The sequence below is a fragment of the Balaenoptera borealis genome (genome assembly GCF_965194805.1).
Source record: "Balaenoptera borealis genome assembly, chromosome: 17".
Classification (NCBI taxonomy): Eukaryota; Metazoa; Chordata; class Mammalia; order Artiodactyla; family Balaenopteridae; genus Balaenoptera; species Balaenoptera borealis.
In genome coordinates this window covers 49,935,304-49,947,166 of record NC_138876.1, presented here as the reverse complement: position 1 = coordinate 49,947,166, position 11,863 = coordinate 49,935,304, and the positions used below count along the sequence as shown (strand labels likewise).

Sequence of the window (11,863 nt, the reverse complement as noted above, 5' to 3'; positions counted from 1 at the left end):
CCCATCAACATATGAATAGGTAAGGAAGAGGTAGGAGAATGTGTACATGGAATATTACTCATCCATAAAAAGAATGAAATTCTGCCATTTACAGCAAGGTGAATGTGCCTAGAGATTATTATGCTTAGTGAAGTAAGTCAGTCAGAGAAAGACAAATACTGAATGATATCACTTATATGTGGAATCTAAAATATAATTCAAGTGAATGTATATGCAAAACAGAGAAACTCACAAGTATAGAAAACAAATTAGTTGTTGCCAAAGGGATGAGGGAAGAGAGGATGGGAAAATTAGGGGTGTAGAATTAAAAGATACAAACTACTATGTATAAAATATATAAGCAACAAGGATACCTTTTTTTTTCTTGAAACTAAATACATTTTAATAGAAAACAAAATACAAAATAACTCTTTTCAGAAAACAGAAATATTTAATCCTTTTTCCACAAATTAGAAGTTGCTTTATCCTCAGAGCATAGTTTTCGACGTGTGTGTTCGTACTTAAGATTTGTTTCACAGACTGTTCATTAAACTGCTATTGCAAAGCAGGAGGTGGGAGGGACAATCTCCGGGGGAAAAGACGCTGGAAAAGCCACACCTCAGAATCATTTGGAAATTCAACATTTTCTAATTCTATCTTTTGACTTCTCACTTCCAATTATTTTCATTTCTTTACCACAATCTATCCTTTCAGTGGAGAGAATTGTTAATAGAAGTGCAGCCACGAAAAGAATCTATCCCACCATCACTGCAAGAGCCCAAGACTTTCTCAATCAAAGCCACCCACCCACTTCTAGAAACATGTCAGCCGGAGTGATCAATCCGTCACCCAGAAATTTTCCCTTTCTCCCAATACACTGTACGACCAGATTCTCTGAATTCCCTGAACCTCAAAATTCCAAGTATCACAGCCAGTGCCAGGAGTAAAACCTGAAAGATGAGAGCAGAGAAGGCCCCCTCTGCCAGTGCTAGGTTTCCTCTTCTCATTAATAATAATAATTATAATTATAATAACAATAATAAAAAATCCTTGTTCTCTGTAATCACGAAAAAGGAAAGACATTTGCCAGGATGACCCCGCCCCCTTTCCTAGTTCCCGCCCCCGAATTCTACCCAGATAGAGTCCCTTCCACCCAGTGACCCTAGAGCACTGCTCCTGGGGAGGGCGCCCAGCAAACCTCCTCTGACCAAGTGCAGCCCCGGCAAGGTGAGGGCACCATGGCTCCAGAGACAGGAAGGGGCCGGCACGAGGACACAGCGGGATCTCTGTAATTCTTGATCTCACGTTCGTTCCCCGTCACTGCCCTTCCTTCCCCGTCCTTCCACACTTGGGGGCTGAGCGAAGGGTGGCGGGCTCAGGATGTCCACGGGACGAGGGGGCACGAGGGGGGATGCGGGGGGACACGGGGAGTCCTTCACAGTCAGTCAGTGATTCCATCCATCTGTCCTAAGACCTGCCGTCTGGAGCCCTTCGCACGCCCCAGTCCGTTACATCAGAGATAAAAATCAATGTTCCTGATTTTCTTGTGTGATTCCAGTCACCAGCAGGAGGTTGCAGGCCATGAACTGCATGCTCAGCACATTGCTCATCTGGCCGGTGTAGACGCCCACGAGCTCGCTGGACGAGCCGTCGGCGGGTGCGCTGCAGTGTGCGCTCCTGATGTCCCAGACGCCCACCGAGTTGTCCATGGAGGCCGACGTGATCAGGCTGCTGTCCGGGCTGAAGGTGAGGCTGGTGATGCTGTCCGTGTGGCCCCGAAGCTCTTTGTAGAGCGTCCCAGACGCCAAGTCCCACAGCTTCAGCCGCTGGTCCTCGCCCGCCGATGCCAAGTACTTACAATTGGGGGAAAAGGCCCGAGAGAGCACAGGGCCTCGGTGGCCCGTGAAGAGCCTCACCGAGTTCCCCTGCTGGGTGCTCCACAGCCGGACCGTCTTGTCTGTCGAGCCCGTGGCTAAGTAGTTGGAATTGGGGTGGAACTTGATGCAGTCCACGTCCGCTAGGTGCCTGGCGTAGATGCGCAGCGGGTGCGTCCGATCAAATGACCACAGCCTGGCTGTGCAGTCGTGGGACCTGCTGGCGAAGTACAGGCTGTGCGGGCTGATGTCCAGGTCCCACACGGGGTAGGCGTGGCCCCGGTACAGCACGGTGTTGGTGAAGATGCCGAGGTCCCAGTACCTGATGGACATGTCCTCAGAACAGGAGAGCAGCCCTGAGCTGTCCACAAGGAACCTGGTGCTGTACACTGGCCCGCAGTGTCCCCGCAGGACCCTCATCTCTGTGCCTGCATTATCGTCCTCGTCGTCCTGCGGGGACACATGCAGGTGCACACACACACACACAAGAAAAGAGTGTTTAGTGGTCCGTCACGGAAAACAAACATCTAGAAACAAACAGACCTGCTTGGGAAACAGCACCTGCTCAGTAAATGACCCTGCTTTTTAGGGTGACTCCAGGAGAAGAACTCTTAATTGCATAACTGAATAAAATGTCTCCTACAACTTACAAACTGCCTTCCTTAAATTCACCTCGCAGCTAAGACTACAGCAAGGCTGTTAGTGCAGAGCGATGACTGTGGACCTTACTCTTAGGTTGAGGAGAACCGATTTCCAGAGCAATCACTCAAAAAGATGTACTTTTGAACTTATGTTCTTAGATGCTTTTATTCTACTGGCATGTCTTCGCCCGTCAGTCTCAGCTGCTTTGTAGGCCATGCTGCTCCCTGTCTCTAGTCCATTTAGAAAAATCCCCACGTGCCTGTTACTGCCACGCCTGGGGCCAGTGATGGAGGCAGGCATGGTTTCACTTCGAGATTTTTCTACAGAACCGCTGTGGGAGTTCAGCCAAAAATAAAACCTGGACATACCACAGAAATAACAGTAGGCCAGGAAGGTGCAGCCATCAGTAAATTATGCTCACGTCCTGTGACCAGGCATGAATGGCTGGTGTCCAAAAGGAAAGAACAGTTTTGAAACCGTGACTTTCTGGAGGGTCTCAAATATTTTCCCGAAGTAACAAACGAGGCATGGATTCAGAATTGGTCTAAATAAAGCCAAGTGACTCATGTGAGTCTTGGAAATGAATCCCTACGTGTGGCAGAAAGACGAGTCGTGGTGTGGGGGGAGAGCCCCTCTCCTCATCCTCTTCCCCACAAGCACACTGTGTTCAAAGCCACTGTCCGTTCATTCTCTCGCCGACAAGCTCCTTATAACTGCAGCCGTCCTCACCTTGGAATTCATAAAGTCAAGTGACCTCACTGGAAGAGCAGGGGGTAGGATGAAGATTCTTGGACCAGCTTGCCTCGTAAGCCTCCTTCTCCAGGATATCACAAGCCAAGTGGATGCGGGACACGTCTACTTGATGGGGTTCGGATTTTAACTTCTTGGAACGCAGACTCCACAGTTTTATACAGGAGTTGTCAAAGCCAGTGGCGAGCAGCTTGCTGTCCAGGGAGACCTCCGCTGTGTTCAGCAGCTGCTCCGTGTTGTAGAAGGCGTAGAAGCAGATGGTGGTGAGAGAGGTGGGGCCGTCCTTGACACGCTTAATGATCTCCTGCAGGACCTCCAGCGTGGCCTCGTTCTGCAGGATGGGCACGGGCACGTCGGCAGGCTCCAGGCCACCGCCCTCACCCCGGGAGGGGCCGCCGCTGGCGTAGAGCGTAGTCCGTCCTCTTGGCGGGCTGCACGTCCAGGTGGATGTGCCAGGTGAGGACTCTGCACAGCGCAGTGTTATTGTCACTCTGGAGGTAGCGGAGAAGGTAGTTGTAGCTGTCTTCCTGCAGGAGGACCACATACTTGTTGTCCAGGAAGGCCCACAGCCGGAAGTTAGACAGGATGTCCTGGATGGTCTGGGTGGTTTGCAGCTGCTCGATGACGTCCTTCTGGCTGGCATTCTACAGAAACATTCCATGGAAGCAGCTGTAAAAGCTTTCCACTGTGCTCTTGGGACTGTTCTGGACCAGGTTGAGGTGGAGGTAGACAAAGAGAGGGTAGAGGAGAGGCATCACTTCGTGGCTGTGCTGGGATTCAGAATCGGTGAGGAAATTCCACAGCAGTCCAAACTGCACTTCATATTGCTGGGGCTCTGCCTGGCAAGGGGCCGCAGACACTATGTTGGCACAACCAGATTCTGATTGGACTGTGAGGCTGGTAGCCATCTCCTCGGTGCTCTGCAACAGCCACAGGCCTTGCTTCAGTGGGCCGTCCGCGTCCCCGTACTGCCGGCGTTTGAGGTAGCAGGACACGGCCATATGGATCTGCTCGGTGCATACCCGTTTCATGACTGAACATCCAAGGCAGCTCCTGCTCCCCCCACCGCCGCCGGGGTCGCCCCGCGTCCGCCTCCGTCGTCTCCGCGGCAAGCTCACGCTCCGCGGCCGGCTCAGCCGGGCCCCTGCGCCCCGTGCCCCGCCGCCCCCGCGGCGGCTCTGGGCTGCAGCCCCATGACTGATTGACACGGAGCCTCCGTGGGCTGGGCCGGGCCGCAAGGGCCTCGACACGCGACCGTCTCCAAGGATACCTTTTATAGCACAAGAAATTATGGCCATTATTTTATAATAACTTTTAATAGGGTATAATTTGTAGGAACACTGAATCACTATGCTCTACACCTGAAACTAATATAATATTTAAATCAACTATTCCTCAATAAAAAACAAAGAAAAAAACATTTGATAACATGTACTATTAAATATGCTTGAATAATTATCATAAAAACGTAAGTATTTTTATTTTTTAAAAGGTAAGTAAAAACGACAAGATTGTGTGAGGGAAAGTGTTCAGTGGGTAGTTAAAGCATCCTAAGGAAATTCTCAGGATAAGAAAAGAAATACTGAATAACAGTAGTTCTGTTAGAAAAATGTATGGTGTGTAAATTTTGTAAATATTGTGCTGAATATCAACAGGGTGTTCTTTTGATTGCTGAGTAGTTATCTCATTGTGTGCATATACTATGCTTTGCTGCTTCAGTCACCAGTTGACACATATTTGAGTTGTTTTCAATTTTTGCTATTATGAATAATGCTGCAATGAACATTTATGTACAAGTCTTTGTGTGAATTTCTGGGTTATGGCAAATTTATGTTTAACTTTTCAAGATGCTTCTTAACTGTTTTCCTAATGGATGTACACTTTTACATTCCCTCAAGTCACGCATGAGAGTTCTAGTTCTTCACATTCTCACCAACACTTGTTATTGTCTGTTTTTTGTTTAGGACCATCTGAGTGGGTTTGAAGTTATATAGCATTAATTTATTAATCATTTATCTAATTATTTAATTTTAAATTTGCCCTTTTGAATTAGTAAAATCTTTGAGAAACTGACCGTGACCCCTCCCTAGGTCTCTGGACTCCTAAATCTTTAATCTACTATGTAGTGTTGCTTTAAAAATTATGGTATAGCCATAATTCATTCATTGATTCATTCATTAATTGATTCTTCCATTCAACAATGATTAATCAAATACCTACAATAGGTCAGGCAAAGTTCTGGGATAAAAAGATGAGCTAACATGATTCCTGCCCTCAAAGACTTACTAATCTAATTGGAACCATGGACCTAGATAGTAAGAGTTACAATGCAATGTAATAGATGCAAAAAGTACAAAACATACTCATTTTCTGGTCTAGTTAATCTTAATATGTCAAGGCCTTTCAGTTGCCATTTCCCTCGTCATGAGAACATCTTTCTCACATGCTCAAGGGTGATTTCTAGTGGTAAGGGAATTAGGTTGGAATAAGGAGCTTTCTTCCAACAACACTACTGTGGGCTTCATATTTCACTTTACTTTAATCCATTATCAAGGCTACTATAGATAGTAGTTCAGAACTCGATATGATGAAAACACCCCAGTTTCTGTTCTTACATCTTAAAGTAGAAAGATCAGATACTATTTCCATTAGTAGTCTATCTAAGGATATTTGTTGTCCATTTAAGGATAGGCCATTCCCTTGATAGATTTAGTTTCACCTCCACACACTAAGTTTTTCTTGAGGAAGCAGCTGGAATGAATAGAGATAAATTCTGAGATTCTGAGAACAATGGCATTTGAAAGCCATTTGGATCAGGTAAAGAGGGCAATCCCTAAAGTAGATCTTCCTCTGATGTTCTTGTGATTTTTGCCTTATTGTATGCCCACACACAATGACCACCACTTCCCACATCCAGTGAGTGACTAACTTGCACAAAATTCATCTATATATTTTAAACCTTAATAAAAAGAAGGGATTCCTGTGATTGTTTGGTACTTCCCCTGACCTTTAGATAAGACTTAACTAAATTATTTCAGGTAGACATTTTCATATCTTATTAAATAGGGAAGAAATTCTACAACCTATTCCACATTGTTCAGAAGTCCTAAAGTCTATGATTTAACATGGAAAATAAACTAGGAAGTTGAAGAATTTATATAACTCATATCTAAAACACACATAACTAAATTAGCTGAATTTTCCAGAGTATAACAGATATACATTTAAAATTTTGGTGAAGCATGCCATAAAGTTATATTTTGTTCATTAATTCTGTCAGTTCACAAGCACTTATTAGGTATGGGTAATATATCAGGCAATATGTTAATTACTGTAGGTACACAGATAAGAGAAAGATGATCCACAATTTAAAGGAACAGACTCGTTGGAGAGACAGATCTGTAAACAAACAATTACCACACAATATAATAAGCATAGAAAAAATCATCAGGACAGGAATGAGTCAGTTTTAGGGAACATGTCTAAAGGAGAAGATTCTTGATTGTGTCTTAAATATTTGCTGCTCAAAGTGTGGTTTACAGACCAGTGGTATTTGCAACCACTGGAAGGCTGGTAGAAGTGTAGAATTTCAGGTCGTTCTCTATACATATCAAATAAGAACATGCATTTTAATAAGATCTCCTGCTCAATAAACATTGAGAAGTTTTGCCTTAAAGTATTCTTAGGAATTCTCAGGTGGATTGGAGGAAGGAAAGAATATTCTATGGAAGTAGGAACAATATGTGTAAAGAGACTATATTGGGCAGGGAATCCATATAATAGTGGATTCTGAGACAAAGATTTGTGTACAAGCAGTTTATTTGGGACGAAGCACTGGTAGGGAAGTGGGAATGAGGCAAGGAAGGTAACAATGACATAAAGAATATTTTTCGGGTTGGGGCAAGATGGCGGAAGAGTAAGACGCGGAGATCACCTTCCTTCCCACAGATACATTAGAAATACATCTACACGTGGAACTGTTCCTACAGAACACCCACTGAACACTGGCAGAAGACGTCAGACCTCCCAAAAGGCAAGAAACTCCCCAAGTACTTGGGTAGGGCAAAAGAAAAAAGAAATAACAGAGACAAAAGATTAGGGATGGGACCTGCACCAGTGGGAGGGAGCTGTGAAGGAGGAAAGGCTTCCACACACTAGAAAGCCCCTTCTCGGGCAGAGACTGCAGGGGGCAGAGGTGGGGAGCTTCAGAGCCACGGAGGAGAGCACAGCAACAGGGGTGTGGAGGGCAAAGCGGAGAGATTCCCGCACGGAGGATCAGTACCGAGCAGCACTCATCAGCCCGAGAGGCTTGTCTGCTCACCCGCCGGGGCGGGCAGGGGCTGGGAGCTGAGGCTCGGGCTTCGGTCGGATCCCAGGGAAAGGACTGGGGTTGGTGGCGTGAACACGGCCTGAAGGGGTTAGCACACCACAGCTAGCTGGGAGGGAGTCGAGGAAAAAGTCTGCAGCTGCCGAAGAGGCAAGAGACTTTTTCTTCCCTCTTTGTTTCCTGGTGCGCGAGGAGAGGGGATTCACAGCACCACCTAAACAAAATCAAGAGATGGGCGCGAGCTGCGGCTATCAACGTGGACCCCAGAGACGGGCATGAGATGCTAAGGCTGCTGCTGCCACCACCAAGAAGCCTGTGTGCGAGCACAGGTCACTATCCACAACGCCCCTCCCGGGAGCCTGTGCAGCCCGCCACTGCCAGGCTCCCGTGATCCAGGGACAACTTCCCCAGGAGAACACACGGAGTGCCTTGGGCTGCTGCAATTTCCTGCTGGCCTCTGCCGCCGCAGGCTCGCCCCGCATCCGTACCCCGCCCTCCCCCTGGGCTGAGTGAGCCAGAGCCCCCGAAGCAGCTGCTCCTTTAACCCCGTTCTGTCTGGGAGGGGAACAGACACCCTCTGTGTGTAGGCGACCTACACGCAGAGGCGGGTCCAAATCCAAAGCTGAACCACGGGAGCTGTATGAAAAAAGAAGAGAAAGGGAAATCTCTGCCAGCAGCCTCAGAAGCAGCGGATTAAAGCTCCACAAACAATTTGATGTGCCTGCATCTGTTGAATACCTGAATAGACAATGAATCATCCCAAATTCAGGAGGTGGACTTTGGGAACAGGATATATTAATTTTACCCCTTTTCCTTTTTTGTGAGTGTATATGTGTATGCTTCTGGGTGAGATTTTGTCTGTATAGTTTTGCTTTCACCATTAGTCCTAGGGTTCGGTCCATCTGTTTTGTTTTGTTTTGTTTTTTTACTTAAAAAATGATTTTTTCTTAATAAATGTTTTCTTAATAATTTTTTCCTCATTTTCTATTTTTAAAAATTAAAAAATATTTTCTTCTTAATAAGTTTTTTCATATTTTTTATTTAAAAAATTTTTTCTTAATAAATTTTTTCTTATTTTTCATTATCAAAAAATAATAAATCTATTTTTAAAAATTAAAAAAAAATCTTAATAAATTTATTCTTAATAAATTTTTTCCGTATTTTTATTATAATAGCTTTATTTTATTTTATTTTATTTTATCCTCTTTCTTTCTTTCTTTCTTTCTTTCTATTTTTTCTCCCTTTTATTCTGAGCCGTGTGGATGAAAGACTCTTGGTGCTCCAGCCAGGCATCAGGGTTGTGCGTCTGAGGTGGGAGAGCCAACTTCAGGACACTGGTCCACAAGAGACCTCCCAGCTCCATGTAATACCAAATGGCAAAAATCTCTCAGAGATCTCCATCTCAACCTCAAGACCCAGCTTCACTCAACGACCAGCAAGCTACAGTGCTGGACACCCTATGCCAAACAACTAGCAAGACAGGAACACAGCCCCATCCATTAGCAGAGAGGCTGCCTAAAATCATAATAAGGCCACAGACACCCCAAAACACACTACCAGACGTGTACCTGCCCACAAGAAAGTAAAGATCCAGCTGCATCCACCAGAACATAGGCACTAGTCCCCTCCACCAGGAAACCTACACAACCCACTGAACCAACATTAGCCACTGGGGACAGACACCAAGAACAACGGGAACTACAAACCTGCAGCCTGTGAAAAGGAGACACCAAACACAGTAAGTTAAGCAAAATGAAAAGACAGAAAAACACACAGCAGATGAAAGAGCAAGGTAAAAACCCACCAGACCTAACAAATGAAGAGGAAATAGGAAGTCTATCTGAAAAAGAATTCAGAATAATGATAGTAAAGATGGTCCAAAATCTTGGAAATAGAATAGACAAAATGCAAGAAACATTTAACAAGGATGTAGAAGAACTAAAGAGGAACCAAGCAATGATGAAAAACACAATAAATGAAATTAAAAATACTCTAGACGGGATCAATAGCAGAATAACTGAGGCAGAAGAACGGATAAGTGACCTGGAAGATAAAATAGTGGAAATAACTACTGCAGAGCAGAATAAAGAAAAAAGAATGAAAAGAACTGAGGACAGTCTCAGAGACCTCTGGGACAATATTAAATGCACCAACGTTCGAATTATAGGGGTCCCAGAAGAAGAAGAGAAAAAAAAAGGACTGAGAAAATATTTGAAGAGATGATAGTTGAAAACTTCCCTAATATGGGAAAGGAAATAGTTAAGCAAGTCCAGGAAGCACAGCGAGTCCCATACAGGATAAATCCAAGGAGAAACACTCCAAGATACATATTAATCAAACTATCAAAAATTAAATATAAAGAAAACATATTAAAAGGAGCAAGGGAAAAACAATAAATAACACACAAGGGAAGCCCCATAATGTTAACAGCTGATCTTTCAGCAGAAACTCTGCAGGCCAGAAGGGAGTGGCAATGTATAATTAAAGTGATGAAGGAGAAAACCCTACAACCAAGGTTACTCTACCCAACAAGGATCTCATTCAGATTTGATGGAGAAATTAAAACCTTTACAGACAAGCAAAAGCTGAGAGCGTTCAGCACCACCAAACCAGCTTTACAAAAAATGCTAAAGGAATTTCTCTCGACAAGGAACACGAGAAAGAAAACACCTACAATAACAAACCCAAAACATTTAACAAAATGGGAATAGGAACATACATATCGATAATTACCTTAAACGTAAATGGATTAAATGCTCCCACCAAAAGACACAGACTGGCTGAATGGATACAAAAACAAGACCCATATATATGCTGTCTAGAAGAGACCCACTTCAGACCTAGGGACACATACAGACTGAAAGGGAGGGGATGGAAAAAGATATTCCATGCAAATGGAAATCAAAAGAAAGCTGGAGTAGCAATTCTCATATCAGACAAAAGAGACTTTAAAATAAGGACTATTACAAGAGACAAAGAAGAACACTATATAATGATCAAGGGATCGATCCAAGAGGAAGGTATAACAATTGTAAATATTTATGCACCCAACATAGGAGCACCTCGATACATAAGGCAAATACTAACAGCCATAAAGGGGGAAATCAACAGTAACACAATCATAATAGGAGACTTTGACACCCCACTTTCACCAATGGACAGATCATCCAAAATGAAAATAAATAAGGAAACACAAGCTTTAAATGATACATTAAACACGATGGACTTAATTGATATTTATAGGACATTCCACCCAAAAACAACAGAATACACATTTTTCTCAAGTGCTAATGGAACATTCTCCAGGATACATCATATCTTGGTTCACAAATTAAGCCTTGGTAAATTTAAGAAAATTGAAATCGTATCAAGTATCTTTTCCAACCAGAATGCTATGAGACTAGATATCAATTACAGGAAAAGATCTGTAAAAAATACAAACACATGGAGGCTACACAATACACTACTTAATAGCGAAGTGATCATTGAAGACATCAAAGGGGAAATCAAAAAATACCTAGAAACAAATGACAATGGAAACACGATGACCCAAAACCTATGGGATGCAGCAAAAGCAGTTCTAAGGGGGAAGTTTATAGCAATACCAGCCTACATCAAGAAACAGGAAACATCTCGAATAAACAACCTAAACTTGCACCTAAAGCAATTAGAGAAAGAAGAACAACAAAACCCCAAGTTAGCAGAAGGAATGAAATCATAAAGATCAGATCAGAAATAAATGAAAAAGAAATGAAGGAGACAATAGCAAGGATCAATAAAACTAAAAGCTGGTTCTTTGAGAAGATAAACAAAATTGATAAACCATTAGCCAGACTCATCAAGAGAAAAAGGGAGAACACTCAAACCAATAGAATTAGAAATGAAAAGGAGAAGTAACCACTGACACTGCAGAAATACAAAGGGTCATGAGAGATTACTACAAGCAACTCTATGCCAATAAAAGGGACAATCTGGAAGAAATGGACAGATTCTTAGAAATGCACAACCTGCAGAGACTGTATCAGGAAGAAAGAGAAAATATGAACAGACCAATCACAAGCACTGAAATTGAAACTGTGATTAAAAAGCTTCCAACAAACAAAAGCCCAGGACCAGATGGATTCACAGGGGAATTCTATCAAACATTTAGAGAGGAGCTAACACCTATACTTCTCAAACTCTTCCAAAATATAACAGAGGGAGGAACACTCCCAAACTCATTCTATGAGGCCACCATCATCCTGATATCAAAACCAGACAAAGATGTCACAAAGAAAGAAAACTACAGGCC

The 11,863-nt window shown here is 43.6% G+C and overlaps 1 protein-coding gene across 1 annotated transcript; it reads right to left on the bottom strand.

Moving 5' to 3' along the window:
* Window positions 1-408: 408 nt before the first annotated feature.
* LOC309614815 (TAF5-like RNA polymerase II p300/CBP-associated factor-associated factor 65 kDa subunit 5L) lies at window positions 409-6,552 on the bottom strand. The gene is given in 4 exon segments (XM_082363685.1): window positions 409-2,303; window positions 3,307-3,654; window positions 3,659-3,889; window positions 3,893-6,552. Coding segments are annotated over 4 exon segments (2,028 nt in total). The 5' UTR covers window positions 4,544-6,552; the 3' UTR covers window positions 409-1,505.
* Window positions 6,553-11,863: the final 5,311 nt, after the last annotated feature.